Source organism: Equus asinus, chromosome 5 (genome assembly GCF_041296235.1).
Source record: "Equus asinus isolate D_3611 breed Donkey chromosome 5, EquAss-T2T_v2, whole genome shotgun sequence".
Lineage (NCBI taxonomy): Eukaryota > Metazoa > Chordata > Mammalia > Perissodactyla > Equidae > Equus > Equus asinus.
The window spans coordinates 21,994,178-22,014,039 of record NC_091794.1 but is presented as its reverse complement, the minus strand read 5'-3'; the positions used below and the strand labels follow the sequence as shown (position 1 = coordinate 22,014,039).

At 33.9% G+C, this 19,862-nt stretch overlaps 1 protein-coding gene across 7 annotated transcripts in view; it reads right to left on the bottom strand.

Moving 5' to 3' along the window:
• The window catches only part of STXBP5L (syntaxin binding protein 5L), a 355,119-nt gene that overhangs the window by 216,062 nt on the left and 119,195 nt on the right, over positions 1 to 19,862 (bottom strand). For all 7 annotated transcript variants that reach the window (XM_070508944.1, XM_070508942.1, XM_070508943.1 and 4 more), the window contains exon 6: positions 971 to 1,105. In XM_070508944.1, the coding sequence (XP_070365045.1) occupies positions 971 to 1,105 (135 nt within the window). The remainder of the gene's footprint in view (positions 1 to 970; positions 1,106 to 19,862) is intronic.

The window sequence follows — 19,862 nt, the reverse complement described above, 5'->3', positions numbered from 1 at the left end:
TTCATTAGGACATAATACAAAAGGAATATTGTTAACAAGAATATGACTAGTAACAACTTTCCCTATTAAGTAATAGACATGCACATTGAAACACTGGGAATAGGGAATAGAAGACTTATTATAAAGACCAGAGTCAAGTTTCATAAAAATAGGCTGTTTTAGTCAGGGTTTTGGAGAAAAATAATTATATAACTTAGAATATATATAGGAGAGAAAGAATGAGCCAGTCTCAGGTCAAACATACCTTGTTAAGGATCTAATAGGTACAGAGCATAAATATTTATTAAAGAAAAATTGTTTTTCTGATTAACACATTAATCAGTAGAATTGTTTGTGTATATATTACAAACAGATGGCTTGGAATTTCATGAAGTTTCACATTTAAGTACTTCACATTTTACATGTGCAGAAACTTAAATATCAGTGCCAAAGTCAAAGTGATAATTGCCATCAACCACATACCCAAATAGCTGTATACATCATAACATGAAATATACTGATAAACTGATTCTCTTTTGAACCAGAACAATATGTTAATGAGGCAAGTGAAGAATAACCTGCCAGCATTAAAAAATATGTGAACTGATCATGATTTTTACGTAAAACTAAACGTAGTCATAATCCACTTGTCATTCCTGTTGGAAGTGGCTATACGAAGGTTGACTACAAAGAAATGAGATGATTTCCATGTATAACTTTCAGAATAAGCCTTACTATTTTATCATCAAATTTTGCATATATAACCCTTAACTATTTACATTATTTAGAAAGTCTAAAATTAGCATATGTTAATACTACAATATCTATTTTTAAAAGCCTTTATAGTTTTAAATTATTTTAGCTAAACTTTTAACTCAAATTAATCATAAATTTGCTATAGATGTTTCAAATAACTGCAATTTGATATATATGTTACATAACCATATGAAATATTTAAGCCAAATAAAGTGATATTCAAGTTTAAACTTACAGTTCAATTGCCTTGTTCCACATGATAACATATCCAGAAAGAATGAAAGATTCAACATTTACAATATGTGTATTTCCTCTTTCTGTTCCAACATAGAGCCATTTACTCTGGAAAGGTAGATGACAGTAAGTAATTCTGAAAGAAAGAAAATTACAATTAAAATATCTAAATTTTATGTCTGGTCAGCATAATATTTTCCTCACACTTATTATGTAATGATAGCTATATAAACAATAAAATTTACTATATACTCAAGTAGCATTTAGTTATAGTAGAGGGTATAGGATAAATAACAATAGAATATATTACTAAAAATAATGACAATAAGAACCACTATTAAATAAGTATCTGACATGGGCATTAATATATATTATTTCTAATTCTTAAAACAGCACTACAAGACAGATATATATTTCTGTTTTACAAAGAGGAAACTGAGGCCAAGAATTTTTATTTTTACTTGCCTAGGACCAACAGCTAATAAGCGGCAAAGCTGGGATTCAAATCTATTCCTGTTTGGTTGCAAATGTACCATCTTTCTACCAAAGTTACATTGTCTGCTTAGTTTTTCGGGTAATATTCAGTTCAAATGGAAATTAGGTACAATTGAAACATAAATTTCAGAGTCCTCAGAGAGTTTGTAGCTATGTCTACATGAGATGATAAATTATTTACTTTTTATTCAGATGCTTGGCATCTAAGTAGTAGTATAAAGAAAGCTTGTAAGGTCAGAGATTCACTGTACTGTTCTCTTATTTTTTTTCTTCTGCCTTTATCTTAACAATGGGCTTTCTGATCAGCTCTGGGAACCTGTCCCATAGTCAGAGCAACCATGACTCCCGTATATGAAATCTGAGAATTTGCCAGAGTCTTCTACTCATAACATCATCACTCCTTCTAGTACGGCCTACTCATGGTCCTTAATCACTCTTAAAAAGACAAAGGAGATAAGTTCATAGTCATCCCTTGCCAGAACTTGTTAGTGAATCATATTTCCTAGAGTTTACTCAGAAAAGGAGCTGGTAAATTGTTAGAAGAGCTGGATAGAATTCTGACACCAGGCAGACAAATACGGAATAATAATTTAAAAAAAAGGAATGTGAATGGTAAATTGCCAGTAAGATTCCATCTTATACCTCTTTATGTGAGAGTAAGCATCCAGTCTGTCAAATTTATATTCTCAGTGTGGTTCACCAAATTATTCAACAGCCTACTTCTCTAAACCAAACTTCATCTATTCAAAAGTATTCTGCTGAAAGCACCTTGCACACTACATCCAAAAAACTAGACGCCCTGCTATTACATACTCAGAGAGTTAACCGACAATCTAAAGTGTAACCTATATGATATTAGACAATTCTGATTAAAACCAAAAGTTTAGAATTGCTGTTGCCAAGGGATTTTTAATAATGTTCCACAGGAAACAACTTGATGCTCATGTTTCTAGGCAATGAAGGATAAATTTTCAATTCAATCTAAGTAGAAAGAGGACATTCATTTGAAAGAGGATTTAAGATCACCCTTTCTGAATCATAGGGAGAGTAGACAAAAACACTAATCTCATACAAGTAGACACAAATATAGCAGTTTGGATAGAAAAAGAGCAAACTTCAATATTACATAGTCATTTACAAGGTTAAGAAGAAAAGTCTAAGAATGGTCAGGTTTCAGTAACAAGAACAAAAGCAAGAGGCAGAATTCTAATATAGACAGATTTTATGGTACAAGAACAATGGAATACATGAAGAAGATCCAAACAGAATTAGAACTATTCCTTGAACCAATACTACTTTTCTCCTCATTCTTTTTGACAAGAAACTAAACCCTTGATGGCAAAAGAGTTTCATCTTATGCCCAATGTCCAACTGGTGGATAGTGGTTAAACAAGTAATTAAGAAAGATTCCCAGACTTTATCTGAACCCAATAAAAAAGAATAATGTAAATCCTTAAGAAGTCTGACATAGGTGAGAGAGAGGGCATGATTACACTTGTGCTGTATATTCGATAACCCTAAGTGACTAATCAATATTTTAAAGAACTTAATTTACTGTATTTAATAGTTACACTTTCATTTGCAATGTACTTTTACCACCACCACCTGCAAGATGAAGGATTTTCTGTTATATGTGAGCCTTGGAAAAATAATCTTGTTCCTATATCCATGTTCACTATCATTTTCCTACAGTAAATTATCTAAGACATTCTTAGTCTTCCATACATTCATCCATTTATTCAACCTTCACTGAATAAGTCTTTATAAAAAGTACTGTCCTTGATTACAACACAACTACTCTTTTTCCCTCAAAAAACATATCCTCTAATAGGAGAGATAAGACAAGTGGACAAGTAAAAATAAAAGTAAAATGTGTTAATTGCTATAAAGAGGTCAAAGGAGGGAGGGATAAATTCCAGTAAAGGAAATCAAGGAAAGCTAATGTAGAAAATCGTATTTGAATTGGGCCATTAAAGATCAAATAACTCTGTGATTTGATATATACGTTACATAATGATATGAAACAAAATAAACGTTTCTCAAGCTTGAACAATCCACAGGCCTTTAAAATTTTTTGGCTGATCCTCACTTTTGACTTTTATAATTTTTTTAACTTACACATAAAAATGAAATGACATAAATCCCCCACACTTACAGCTCTTATATATGCATAAAACAAAACATACAAATTGAGTACAAATAAAACTAAAACTAGAATTCAAATTAATGATATTAATTTATGTGACAGATCAATTTTTTTACAGAAATAAAACAACCCCACAATATGGATACGGTTCTGACTGCACAGGTTCTTTTGAATTTGGTGTGTCAATACTTACTCAGTGCTTCTCTTTCACCACTTGCCTCTACTTGAACAGCTTTGAACTCTATCATATAGTACACCACCACGTAATTTTACAATCATTTGGCATGAATACATGATACATGTGCAGAGTCCACTTTTTGTTATTTTATTAATCCACAACAATTAAAATAACACCAGTTGGTGCCAACACAACCACAAATGCAAATTTAACTTCACATATTGGAGCTGTGTGGCAGTATTTTTGCATAAAAGGGTTTATTCAAATCACTCAGATTGTTTCTATTTGTCTGCTTATAAAAGTAAAAATATTACATCAAAAATTACTGTGAAAAATTCAGAACCCGAGGACTATGCCCATAGACCTTATTTTGAGAAGCACTGTCAATACATAAGGCAAAAATATATTTTAAAAAAAGGAAATGGTTTAAAATTACAGAAATTATGCCATATGAAATTAAGTGGGAGATTTCAACTTTGAAACTTTTTCCCCTCAAGTTCTAACATAGTTCCATTTTAGTCCTATTTTTTTCTCTGGATTTTGGGTGAAACCTCTACTACCAGACATGATGACAATGTCTCCAGTCCCCTCCATAATATTTATAACTATGCTTTACAACTTGGTTACACTCAGAATCATGTGTATAATGATTCTGCATATTAAAAATGCCAGAGATTACAATTCAGGACTTCTGAGGCAATATCTAGCAACAGTGTTTTAAAACTCTTCCTAGGTGGTTTTGATGCACAACCACAGTTAAGAATCACTAAATTATAGCAACAATTTTTAATCTTTGGTATAAATAAATATCTCATTAAAATGCATATTCCAAGATCCCAGTCACACAAATTCTACTTCATGGACCTGGAATGAGACATATGACTGATATTTTAACAAGTATCCTCAGTACTTGCTATTCTAAATGAAGTCCACAGACCAGCAGCATGGACATCACCTAGAAGCTTAGTAGAAATTCAGAATCTCATGTCCTACTCCAGAATCAGAAACTACATTTTATGAAGATCCTCCAGGTGAGTCATATACACATTAAAGTTTAGGAAGCACTTCTCTAGGCGATTCTGATACAGATAAACTATGAACTACATTCTAAGAAAGACTGTCCTGTGGCTGAATGACTGCTGCTTACTTACTCTTCAAGTTTTAGAATAAGAATCTCAATTACTAAGTTAGTAGTAGGGATAAAGCCTTAGTAGGCAGAAAGCCTTGTTGCTATGTAGTCTCCCCAAAAGATCTAATGATGATTATAACAATGATGATGATAGGAACCAAACAACAGCCAGGGAAAGGGACAGATAGCTACCCTAAGATTCCCTCAGCATCTTAAGTCAAAGACTGATATTTAGGAATTTTAGTGGAAAAACTCAAAACATATAAAAGAGAAGATTAAGAATTAAAACTTCTTTAAGAAAAAAATCTGATAATTTTGGACACCCTGTACCCAACTAGAATTATAATACAAGAGACTAAATTAAACAGATAAGTGAAAATTTCACTGAATTTCATTCACGGTCTTAATGGGCTATTAATCAACTAACCAGACAGTAAAAACCTCAATTGATTTTGTTGTCTGTAATAGTTCCAAAACTATCAAACCTAAGTCAAATTTTAAAAATAAGTCAAATCTCTGAACTTCCATAGGGAATAATATCATGAATTCTGGCAAATGCAACTCTGAGCTTATTCTCATTCTCCTATAGCAAATGAAACAATATTTTCTACATTCCTCTAAATTCATAGACTATTTCAATTTCTGAATGAGAGAACTGAGTCACTGGAGGACATGTAGGGAGCAGGAAAGAGGCACTGATCTGTTGGTCGGGGTGATAAAAGTAGAAGTATACTGGAGAGACATAATCCCATCCCAACCAGGAGAAACTAAGTGCCTCTCCCTATCTCAGGGGTTAGTGAAGGACAATTAAGGAACTTGAACTCCTATTCACACCTATTAGGAACAAGAGGAGATTTGCCCTTTCCCTGCCAGAGCAATGTCAAAACAACTCACCCAAAACAGAAGGTTCAAATAAGACCTAGGGTGTCAGAACATAATATCCAAAATGTCCTGTTTTAATAAAAAATCACTCATCATGCCAAGAAATAGGAAAATATCTATTGGAATGAAAAAAGGCAATAGAAACCAACACCAAGATGATACAGATGTTAGAATTCACTTATAAATATTTTTTTTTTGAGGAAGATTAGCCCTGCTGCCAATCCTCCTTTTTCTGAGGAAGGCTGGCCCTGAGCTAACATCCGTGCCCATCTTCCTCTACTTTATACGTGGGACACCTACCACAGCATGGCGTGCCAAGCAGTACCATGTCTGCACCTGAGATCCGAACCAGCAAACCCCGAACCGCCGAAGTGGAACGTGCACACTTAACCACTGTGCCATTGGGCTGGCCCCTACTTATAAATATTTAAAGTGAGCTATCATAAAAATGCAACAAGCAATTATGAATGAAATGAAATGAGAAAAACTAGAAAGTCTCAGCAAAGAAACAGGAGATTAAAAGGAGAACAAAATGCAAATTTTCCTACTGAAAAATATGATAAAGAAAATTTAAAAACCTATGGACGAGTTCAACAGTAGAATGGAGGGGACAGAAGAAAGACTCAGTGAACCAAAAGATGAAACTATATAGACCATGCAATTTGAACAGCAGAAAATAGATGTAAAGAAAAAATGCCAGAGACTCAGAAACTTGTGGGACAAAAACAAAAGATGTAACAGTCATGTTAGCAGGGTCCCAGAAGGAAAGGGAAAGATGGGACTGAAAAAGTAATCAAAGAAATAATGTCTAAAAACTTTCCAAATTTGACAAAAGACAAACTAAAGGATTTAAGAAACAGAAAAACCAAACAGGATAAACCTAAAGAAATAAACCCAAGACAGATCATAGCCAAACATCTGAAACTAAAAAGAATTTTAAAAATCCTGAAAGCAGCAAGAGAGAAACAATACCTTAACCATAGGGGAAACATTCCAATGACAGTAGATTTCTCATCAGAAAACAGGAGGTTAGAAGGAATTAGAACACTACTCAAGTGCTTAAAGAAAAGAACTGCCAATCCACAATTCTATATCCACCAAAACTCTCTCTCAGGAATAAAGGAGAAATCATGAAGAATCATGAAAATCACTATTAGGTGAAGGAAAACTAAAAATCTGCCACTAAAAAACCAACTTTAAAAGAATGGTTAAAGGGAGTTCACTAAATAGAAAGGAATGATAAAAGGAGAAGATTTTGAATATCAAGTGTGAAGAAAAAACAACAGAGAGTATAAATATGGGTAAATACATTTTCCTTCTCTGAGTTTCCTAAATTATGTTTGATAGTTGAAGCAAAAATTATAACACAGTCTGATGTGGTTCTTCTAATAGAGAAGAAAATTTATTATAAATGAGGGAACTAAAGAAAGGAAAGCTCTCTATACTTCATTCTATCTGGGAAAATTCAACAGCAGTAGACTGTGATAGGTTGTTTACATATAATAAAATGCCTACAGCAACCACCAAAGAAGTGAGGCAATACGAAGAGATACACTAAAAAGTAAACTATAGATATATCAAAATGGAATTCTTAAAAAATGTTCAATTAAACAACAGGAAGGCAAGAAAAAAATCAGATAAATGAAAAATAGAGAAAACAAGCAGACAACAAAAAATAAAATAAGAACCTAAGCCCTAATATATTAATAATTACATAAAATGTAAACATCAATTAAAGACACAGACTGGGAGAGTGAATTAAAAAACATTACCTAACTAACTATATTCTATATACAAGAAACTCACTTAGAATATATTGACATGGGTAGGCTGAAATTAAAAAAAAAAAGGACAAAGATACATTGTGTACACATTAATCAAAAGAAAGCAGGAGTGGCTATATTAATGTTAGATAAAAAAGATTTCAGAAGAAAGAAAATGACCAGAGACAGAGACAGACATTATGTAAAGATAAAAAGGTCAGTCCACCAAGAAGACATAGCAACCCTAAATGTGCATGCACCAAGAAACAGGTTGAAAAATATGTGAAGCAAAAACTGATAGAACTGAAAAAAGAGAAAGAGAATCCATGATTCTAGTAAGATTCCAACACCTGTTTCTAGCAAATCAGTAAAGATACAGAAGAACTCAACACAACCATCAACCAACAGGAACTAATCAACACTTACAGAACTATTTGCCAAACAACAACAACAAAATAGAAAATTTTTTCCAGCATCCACAAAACATATACCAAGATAAACCACATCCTGGGCTAAAAAACAAACCTCAACAAATTTAAAATAATTCATCATATAGAACGTGTTCTCTAAACACAATGGAATCAAACTAAAAATCAACAACAAAAAAAGATAATAGAAAAAATCTCCAAATACTTGGAACTAAGCAACACTCTTCTAATCTATGGGTCTAAGAAGTTGTTTTGTGGAACACAGCTATACCAATGCTAAGAGGGAATTTACAGCAATAAATACTTACATTAGAAAAGAGGAAAAGCCTCAAATCAATAACTAAACTCCCACCTCAAGAACCTAGAAAAATAAGAGCAAAATAAACCCAAACCAAGTAGACAAAAGGAAGCAATAAAGAGCAGAAATCAATGAAATTGAAACATAGAAAAGCAATAGAGATAACGAAACAAAAGCAGTTTCCTTGAAAAGTTCAATAAAATTGAAAATTTTCTAACAAGATTGACAAGGCAAAAAGAAGAAAAGACAATTTATCAATATTAGGAAGGAATATCACTACAGATCAAACAAACTTAAATATGGTAACTCTATACAAGTATACCCGACAACTTAGATAAAATAGACAAATTTCTCAAGAAGCACAAATTAGTACAATTCCCCAAATATGAAATATAATGAATAGTCCTATAACTATTAAGAAAATTTAATTAATAATTTTTAAACTTCCAGAAAAGAAATCTACAGGCCCAGATGTTTTCATGATAAAATTTTACCAAACATTTAAAGAATAATCAACACCAATTGTAGCAATCTCTCCCAGAAAACATAAGAGGGAAAACTTCCCAAATCATTCTAGGAAAACAGGATTACCTGAGAGTAAAATCAGACTAAAACAGTAAAGTAAAGAAAACAAATTTGTATACCTTAAATAGATACAATTTTTGTCAATTATAACTCAATAAAACTGGAGAGGGAAGAAAACTACACACCAATACTCCTCATAAATACAGACGTGAAAGTCCTTAAGAAAAGATTAGCAAATAGAATTCAATAATATATAAGAAGATCCAGAAGGACGTATTCCAGGAATGCAAGGCTAGCTCAATACTCAAAAATCAGTCAATGTAATTCACCATATTAACAGGCTGAAACAGAAAAATGACATGATTGTATCAATTGATGCAGAAATAGCATTTCACAAAATTAAACACTCATTCATGATAAAAGCTACCGAAAATAATATCAAAGGGAATTTTATCAACTTCATAAAGAGAAGCTACAAAACCCCCTACAATTAACATTTTACTTAATGATGAAAGATCAAATGTTTTCCCTCTCAGATCAAGAACAAAACAAGGATACCTGCTCTTATCAGTCTTCTTCAGCATAGTATTGGAAGTTCTAGCCAGTGCAAGAAAGCAAGAAAAGGAAATAAAGCCATGTAGATCGGAAAGGAAGAAATAAAACTTCCCTATCTGCAGAAAATATGGTGGCCTACATAGAAAACCTAAAAATAAAACTTATAAAGGAATCTACAAAGAAACTCTTATAAGTAATGAGTGAGTTCAGCAATGTTGCAGTATATAAAATAAACATAAAACTCAACTGTATTTCTATATACTAGCAATGAACATGTGGAAGCTAAAATTTAAAATGCAATACCATTTAAAATCACTCAAAATATGATATACTGAGGTATAAATATAAAAACCAATTATAGAACTTGTATGCTAAAAACTACAAAATCTAGATGAAAGAAATAAAAGATCTAAGTAAACAGACACACTGTGTTCACGAATTTTTAATACTCAACATAGTAAAAATGTCTATTCATATTTTTATAAAACTTTGGCAAGACATTTTGTAGATTTTGTAGACAGGCTTATTCTAAAATTTATATGTAAAGGTAAAGAAAATAGAAGAGCTAAAGCAATTGTGAAAAAGAAGAATAAAGTGGGAGAAATCAGTTTACCCAATTTGAAGACCTAATATATAGCTACAGTAATCAAGACTGTGTGGTATTGGCAGAGGGATAGACATAGAGGTCAATGGAAAATAAAGAACACAGAAAAATAAACCCATTTAAGATGCTCAATTGACTTTTGACAAACATGGAAGAAAAACCAATGAAAAAGAGGTCAATGAACAGTATTGGAGAACTGGATATCTGCTCAGAAAAAAAAAATGAATCTCCAACTAAACTTCAAACCTTATATAAAAATTAACTTAAAACATCACACATTTACATGTAAAATATAAAATTTTACAAGAAAAAATAGCAGAAAATCCTTGGGATCTGGGACTAAGCAACAAGTACTTAGATGTGGTACAAAAGTATGATCTATAATGAAAGAACTAATAAATTAGGCTTCATCAAAACTTTCTCTATGAAAACCATTTTTCTATGAAAGATCCTGGTAAGAGGATGAAAATACAAGTGACAGACTGGGAGAAAATATTTGCAAACAACGTATCCGACAAAAGACTAGTATCTAGAATAAATTTTAAAATTCTCAAAAATGAAAGGTAAAAAAGAAAAGAAAAGAAAAGAAAGGCCTAACAAAATGAAAATCAATTCGGGCTGGCCCTGTGGCCAAGTGGTTAAGTTCACGTGCTCCGCTGCAGGCAGCCCAGTGTTTCGTTGGTTCGAATCCTGGGCACGGACGTGGCACTGCTCATCAAAGCCACACTGAGGCAGCGTCCCACATGCCACAACTAGAAGGACCCACAAAGAAAAATATACAAGTATGTACTGGGAGGCTTTGGGGAGAAAAAGGAAAAAAATAAAATCTTTAAAGAAGACAAAAAGAAAATCAATTACTTCTATTGGACCCAGGAGAGAATTGAAGTCTCAGGACAAACTACAACCCCAAAAAACTTTATATAAGAAGGAGTTCTTAGGGAAACCAAGAAACAAGAAAGATGAAATTAAGATCACTAGAGAAATTTTAAGCCTCCGGCACCTACAGCTACAGCAAACATCAATACAGCCTAACTTCTTACTGGATCAATGTAAAATCTCACACTAAAGGCATATCTATCTCAATTCCTGTTACCTAACACACAAGTCCAGCTCTCAAAAAACAGTCACAAGGCATGCTAAAAGGTAAGGGGGAAAAATAGTCCAAAAAGACAAAGCAACATCTGAGAACCAGACTCAGATGTGACAAAAATAACAGAATTATTAATATGCTTAACTATGATTAATATTTTAAGTGCTCTAATGGAAATTGTAGACAACATGCAAGATGGGTAATATAAACAGAGAGATATAAACTCTAATAAACATTCAAATGCAAATGTCAGAAATCAAAAACACTGTAAACAAAGCCAGCCCTGGTGGTGTAGTGGTTAAGTTTGGCATGTTCCGCTTCAGCAGCCCAGGTTCAGTTGCCAGGTATAGATGTACACCACTTGTTTGTCAGTGGCCATGCTGTGGCAGTGGCTCATATACAAAAAGAGGAAGACGGGCAACAGATGTTAGCTCAGGGTAAATCTTTCTTAGCAAAAACAAAAAAAAACCCACTGCAAACAAAATGAAGAATGCATTTGATGAGCTCATCAATACAGTGGACACAACCAAGGAAACAATCAATGAGCTTGAACATAGGTTACTAGAAACTCACCAAACTTAAATACAAATAAAAAATCCAGAATATCCAAGAACTGTGGGACAATTTCAAAAGATGTAAAATATACATAATTAGAATACCAGAAGAGAGAGAACTGAACATAAGAAATATTTGAAGCAATAACGACTGAGAACTTTCCAAATTAGCAACAGAAACAAAACCACAGATCCAGGAAGCTTAGAGAACATCATGAAGGACGCATATACAAAATCTACACCGAAGCATATCATATTCAAACCGCAGAAAATAAACAACAAAGAGAAAATCTTGAATAAAGCCAGAAGGGATGAAAAAGCAACCTTACCTACATTACCTATAGAGAAAACAGGATAAGAATTATGGCAGACTTCGCATCAGAAACCACAAAAGAAAGAAGAGAGTGGAATGAAAAAATTAAAGTGTTGGGGAAAAAAAGCCTCACAAACTTAAAATTCTATATCCAGAGAAATTATCCTCCAAAAGTGAAGAAATAAAAACATTCTCAGAAAACAAAAGGAAGGAATTCTTTGCCAGTAGAACTGCCTGGTAAGAAATGTTCAAAGTTTTTCAGGAAGATGGAATCTACATTTAAAAAAGAAGAGCTTGAGAGAAGGAATAAATGAAGGTAAAATAACATCTTTTCTTTTTCTTAATTGATCTTAAAGATAAATATCTGTTTAAGTAATAATAAAGGAGGCCAGCCCCATGGATGAGTGGTTAAGTTCATGCTCTCTGCTTCAGCAGCCCAGGGTTTCACCAGTTCGAATCCTGGGCACGGACATGGCACTGCTCATCAAGCCATGCTGAAGCGGCATCCCACGTGCCACAACTAGAAGGACCCACAACTAAAAATACACAACTATGTACTGGGGGGCTTTGGGAGAAAAAGGAAAAATTTAAAAAAATCTTTAAAGTAATAATAGTAATAATGTATTGTGTGATTATTGCAAATAGATCAATTAAATGGAAACAATGTCATAATGGACAAAAGGGAGGATTTAGGAATACTTTGTTATAAGCTATATTCACTGCCTATAAAACAATACATTTTTTATTTTTTATTGGGATATAATTGGCATAATATTGTATAAGGTTGAGTTGTAAAGGGTGTTAGTTTGATACATTTATATTTTGCAATATGATTACTACAATAGTGTTAGCTAACACCTTTATTGCAGCACATAATTATCATTTCATTTTTTGTGTTGAGAACAGCTAAGATCTAGTCTCTTAGCATCTTTGAAATTCATAGTACAGTACTGTTGATTATAATCACCATGTTGTGCACTAGATCTCCAGAACTTATTTATCTACCAGTTGCAAGTTTGTACCCTTAAACATCTCCCCAATTCCCCTCCATCTGGTAACTACCCTTCTACTCTCTGTTTTTACAAGTTCAGTTTTTTTAAGATTCCATATATAAGTGATATCATACAGTATTTGTCTTTCTCTGTCTGACTTGTCTCACTTAGCAAAATGCCCTCAAGATTCGTTGAGGGAGGGAGTGGAGGTGAGAGGTGTTTTGAAGAACTGGGTTTAAAAGTCAACTGCCTTGGGAGGAGGAGAATGTTCATCATGGTGAGAGCAGTCATGGGAGTAGGGAGCCATGGAGGCCTGTTTCCTTCCCTGAAGCTTCCTTGGGAAGGGGGTATCTCAATGAATAGATCATAGACACAGGCTTCAAAAAAAGACCTTGGCAGGTTCAATTCCTGGCACTTCAGTTGGCCTCTTTCATCCACAAACGGAGGAAGGATTGAAAGGAAGATTAAGTGAAAATTTAGGGATAAGCACTTTCTGTCCTTCCCTGGGTCCAGTATTCCCAAAGTACACAGCAAAAGGGAGCTGACCTCAACTCTAACCCCTTGACAATTACTCTCTGGGTGGGGTGGGAACTGATAACCTTGGAGACTCTGGGCCTGGTCCTGGTGAGTTCCCAGCCTAAGCAGAGGGGGCATCACCTAGGGCTCAGGCTTGCCAAGCCCCAAACCTCACCCAGTCCTCTTTGCTCCCACATGTCCCACTTCTCAACGCCCCCTCCCAGCTCTGCCTCCTCTTCTCCCCGACTCCCATTTCTGTCCCCCTACACCTGCCTCCTCCTCAAGCCCTGCCCAGATCCCCCGCCTAGCCTGGGTCTGCTGGATCCCAGCCCTCAACTCTTCTTCCTAAAAAAAAAAAAAAAAAAAAAAAACCCATCCTATATTTTAACAAAAGCAGGCATGTTTCCAGAAGGCAGGATTTCCTTTTCTCTCACGGCTGAAAATTCCATTGTGCATATATATATATATAAATCACATCTTCTTTATCCATTCATCCATTGATGGAAACTTAGGTAGTTTCCACATCTTAGCTATTGTGAATAATGCTTCAGTGAACATAGTGGTGTAGATATCTCTTTGAGATAGTGAGTTCAATTCCTTCGGATATATACCGAGGAGTGGGATTTCTAGATAAGATGGTAGATCAATTTTTAATTTTTTGAGGAGCCTCAAAATACGGTTTTCCAGAATGGCTATATCAGTTTACTTTCTCACCAACAGTGTATAAGGGTTTCCTTTTCTCTACATCCTCAACCATATTTGTTATCTCTTCCTTTTTGATAAAAGTTATCCTAGCAGGTGTGAGGTGACATCTCATTGTGATTTTGATGTACATTTCCCTGAGATGATTAGAGATGTTGAGCATGTTTTCATATATCTGTTGGCCATTTCTCTGTCTTCTTTGGAAAAATGTCTAGTCAGATTCTTTCCGCATGTTTTTAATTGGATTACTTGCTTTTTTGCTATTGAGTTATATGAGTTCTTTATATATTTTGGATATTAGTCTCTTTCAGATAGATAGTTTGTGAATATTTTCTCCCATTCTCTAGGTTGCCCTTTCAAGTTGATTGTTCCCTTTGCTGTGCAGAAGGTATTTAGTTTAATGTAGTTCCACTGGTTTATTTTAGTTTTTGTTGCCTGTGCTTTTAGTGACTTGTCCAAGAAATCACTGTCTAGACCAAAGTCAAGGATCTTTTTCCTTATATTTTCTTCTAGTAGATTTACAGTTTTGAGTCTCACATCTAAATATTTGATCCATTTTGAGTTAGTTTTTGTGAGTGGTGTAAGATAGGGTCCAATTTCATTCTTTTGCATGTGGATATTCAGTTTTCCCAATACCGTTTATTCAAGAGACTGTCCTTTCCCCATTGTGTGTTCCTGGCACCCTTGTCAAAAATTGGTTGACCATATGTGTGTTAGTTTGTGTCTGGGCTCTTGATTCTGTTCCACTGATTTCTGTGCCTGTTTTGTTTGCTTGTTACTTGAGGAAGATTAACCCTGAGCTACCATCTGCCGCCAATCCTCCTCTTTTTGCTGAGGAAGACTGGCCCCGAGCTAACAACTGTGCCCATCTTCCTCTACTTTATATGTAGGATGCCTGCCAGAGCACGGCTTGACAAGCAGTGCGTAGGTCCGCACCCTGGATCCAAACCAGCGAACCCTGGGCCCCCAAAGCGGAACATGCGAATTTAACTGCTGCACCACCAGGCCAGCCCTGGGATTGTTTGTTTAATTTCTCTTCCAGAAAATTCATTGTTAGTATAGAAATACAACTGATTTCTGTAGGTTGATTTTGTATTCTGGAACTTTATTGAATTCATTTATTAGTTCTAACAGATTTTTAATGGAGTGCTTATGTTTTTCTATATATCAGATCATGTCATCTGCAAACAGTAGGACTTTCAGTACTATGTGGAATAGAAATGGCAAAAGTGGGCATTCCTGTCTTGTTACTAATCTTAGAAGAAAGAATTTTAACTTTTACCATCAAGTATGACATTACCTGTTGGCTTGTCATATATGGCCTTTTTTATGCTGAGAAAAATTCCATCTATATTTATCATGAAAAGACATATTTTCCTGAATGCTTTTTCCACATCTATTGAGATGATCCTATGATTATCTTTCATTCTATTAATGTGGTATATCACATTTATTGATTTGTGTATGCTGAACTATCCCTGCATCCCAGGGATAAATCCCACTTCACCACGGTAAATGATCTTTTTAATGTGTTGTTGAACTCAGTTTGCCAATATTTTGTTGACAATTTTTACAACAGAAATATTGGTCTATATTCAACAGAAATATTGGTCTGTAATTTTCTTTTCTTGTAGTGTCTTTATTGGCTTTGGTGTCAGGGTAATGCTGGCTTCGTAAAATGAGTTTAGGAGTGTTCCCTCCTCTTCAGTTTTTTGGAAGAGTTTGAGAAGGAATGGTGTTAAATCTTGTTTAAATTTTGGTAGAATTCATCTGTAAAACCATCTGGTCCTGGACTTTTCTGTGTCAGGAGGTTTTTGATTACTGATTCAATATCCTTACTCATTATTGCTCTATTTACAGTTTTTATTTCTTCATGATTCAGCCTTGGTAGGGCATATGTTTTAGGAATATATCCATTTCTTCTAGATTATCCAGTTTGTTGGCATACACTTGTTCATAGCAGTCTCTCATAATCCATTGCAGTTCCATGGTATCAGTTATAATGTTTCCTCTTTCATTACTGATTTTCTTTATTTGAGTCCTCTCTTCTTTTCTTAGTTAATCTAGCTAAACATTGGGTTTTTGTATATCTTTTCAAAGAAATAGCTCTTAGTATCATTGATCTTTTCTACTGTTTTTCTGGTCTCTATTTCATTTATTTCTGCTCTGATCTTTGTTATTTCCTACCTTCTAAATTTGGGCTTACTCTGTTATACTTTTTCTAGTTTGAAGTGGAAAGTGAGGTTTCTGAGGTTTTTCTTCTTTCTTAATGTAGGTGCTTATCACTACACCCTTTCCCCTTAGAACTGCTTTTGCAACTTCCCATAGGTTTTGAATAAATTGTACTTCTATTTTCATCTGTTTAAAGATATGTATTAATTTCTCTACTGATTTCTTCTTTGAACCACTGGTTGTTCAAGATCACATTGTTTAATCTTCACATACAGTCATGCACCATATAACAACAATTCAATCAATGACAGCCTGAATATTGATGGTAGTCCCATAAGATTAGTACCATATAGCCTAGGTGTGTAGGAGGCTATACGACCTAGGTTTGTGTAAGTACTCACTATGATGTTCACACAATGATGAAATCACCTAACAACACATTCCCAAAACTGTATCCCTGTCATTAACTGATACATCACTGTACTTGTGAATTTTCCAGCTTTCTTTCTGCTATTGATTTTTCATTTCATACAGTTGTGGTTGGAAAATATACTTGGTATGATTTCAATTCTCTTAAGTATACTAAGACATGTTTTGTAAGCTATCATGTGATCTCTTCTGGAATATGTTCCAAGTGCACTTAAGAAGAATGTGCATTCTGTCACTTTTGGATGGAATGTTCTGTGTATGTTTGTTAGCTCCATTTGGTCTAAAGTGTCATTCAAGTCTATTATTTGCTCATTGATTTTTTTTTTCTGGATGATCTATCTGTTGCTGAAAGTGGGGTACTGAAGTCTCTTACTATAAACAAAAACTCTAAAAATACTGACACAGAGTAGTTAAAAGTAAAAGGGAGAAGAAAGATATACCATGATAACACTAATCAAAAGAAAGCTGAAGTAGCTATATTAATTTTAGACAAAGCCGACTTCAGAACAAAGAATACTATCAGGGAAAAAGAAGGGCATTAAATAATGATAAAAGTGCCAATTCTCCAAGAAGACATAAGAATTCTTAATGTGTATCCACCTAACAACAGATGTCAAAATACATGAGGAAAAAATGATAGAAGTGCAAGTAAGAAAAGAAAAGGCCACTAACATAGTTGGAGACTCTAACACCCATCTTTCAGTCACTGATAGATCAAGGAGGCAGAAAATCAATAAGAATACAGGCAACTAAAACATCACCATCAATCTATTTCTTCTGATTGACATTTATAGATTACACCAAATAACAACAGCAAAAAATATTCTGTTCAGGCTCACATGAAATATTCACCAACATAAACACATTCTGGATCATAAAACACAGCCTAAAAAATATTAGAAATAGGAATTATACAAGTACATTCTCAAAACATGATGGAATTAAAGTAGAAATCAAATACATAAAGATAGCTGGATAATACCCACACATTTAGAGATAAAATCCAAATAAAGCAGGGCTCAAAGAAGATGTCTCAAAAAAATTTTTAACTAAAGGAAAACGCAACTAATCAAAATTTATTGCATGCACTGAAAGCAGTGCTTACAGGGATATTTGTAACACTAAATGAATATTTTAGAAAATAGAAATCTAAAATCAATAATCTAACATTAAACCTTAGGAAACTATAGAAAAAAGAGCAATTTAAGCCTAAAGCAAGGAGAACATAATAAATAGTAAAAATTAGAGAAGTAAAAGACAATAGAGAAAATCAACAAAACCAAGCTTGTTCTTTGAAAAAATTAATAAAACTGATAAACCTATAACCAGGCCAATCAGGAGCAAAAGAGAGAAAACACAAATTGCTGATATAAGAAATAGGGAGGCTCATTGTACTAATCCCTTGGATATTCAAAGGATCATTAAAGAATACTAAGAAAAATTCTATATTCCCAAGTTTGATAACCTAGATGAAATGGACTAATTCCTTGAAAGACATAAACTACTAAAATTCACAAAAAGAGAAATAGATAATCTGAATAGGCCTATACCTATTGAAGAAATTGAATCAATAATTAATAACCTTCAAAAAAAAGAACACAAGAATTCTTCCAAAAAATTGAAGAGGAGGCGAAGCTTCCTAACTCATCCTATGAGGTCAATGTTACCCTGATACCAAAACCACAGAAGGACAACACAAAAAAAGAAAATTACAGGCCAATACCACTGATGAACATCGATGCAAAAATTCTCAACAAAATACTAGCAAGTCGAATACAACAATACATTAAAAAGATCATATGCTATGATCAAGTGGGATTTATTCCAGGGATGCAAGGATGGTTCAACAACCGCAAATCAATCAATGGGATATACCACACTAACAAAAAAAAGAATAACTCACATGATCATCTGAATAGATGCAGAGAAAGCTTTTGACAAGACACAGCATCCATTTATCTTTAAAATTCTGAATAAAATGGGTATAGAAGGAAATTACCTCAACATAATGAAGGCCATATATGAAAAACCCAGAGCTAATATCATTCTCCATGGAGAAAAACTGAAGCTATCCCTCTAAGAACAGGAACCAGACAAGGACGCTCAGTTTCACCACACTTATTTAACTAGTCCTAGCCAGAGAAATCAGGCAAGAAAAAGAAACAAAATGGCCAAATTGGAAAGGAAGAACTGAAACTGTCACTATTTGCAGATGACATGATTTTATATATAGAAAACCCTAAAGAATACACCAAAAAACTTTTTGAAATAACAAAAATAATAAATGAATATGGTAAAGTTGCAGGATATGAAAGCAACATACAAAAATCAGTTGTGTTCCTATACACTAAGAACAAAGTAGCAGAAAGAGAAATTAAGAATATAATCCCATTTACAATTGCAACAAAAAGAATAAAATATCTAGGGATAAACTTAACCAAAGAGGTGAAAGATCTGTAGACTGAAACTATAAAACATTGCTGAAAGAAACTGAAAAAGGCACAAAGAAATGGAAAGATATTCCATGCTCTTGGATTGGCAGAAACAACATAGTTAAAATGTCCATATTTCCTAAAGCAATCTACAGATTCAATGCAGATTCTTATGGCTGAGTAGTATTCCATTATGTGTGTATACCACATCTTCTTTACCCATTCATCCCTTGATGGGCACCTAGGTTGCTTCCAAGTCTTGGCTATTGTGAATAATGCTGCAATGAACATAGAGGTGCATGTATCTTTATGCATTTGTGTTTTCAAGTTCTTTGGATATATAACCAGTAATGGGATGGCTGCATCATATGGTATTTCTATTTTTAATTTTTTGAGAAATTTCCATACTGTTTTTCCATAGGGACTGTACCAGTTTGCATTCCCACCAGCAGTGTATGAGGGTTCCTTTTTCTCTACAACCTCTCCGACATTTGTTATTTTTAGTTTGAGTTATTTTAGCCATTCTAACAGGTGTAAGGTGATATCTTAGTGTAGCTTTGATTTGCATTTCCCTGATGATCAGTGATGATGAGCATCTTTTCGTGGACCTATTGGCCATCTGTGTATCTTCTTTGGAGAGATGTCAGTTCATATCCCCTGCTCATTTTTTGATTGGGTTGTTTGATCTTT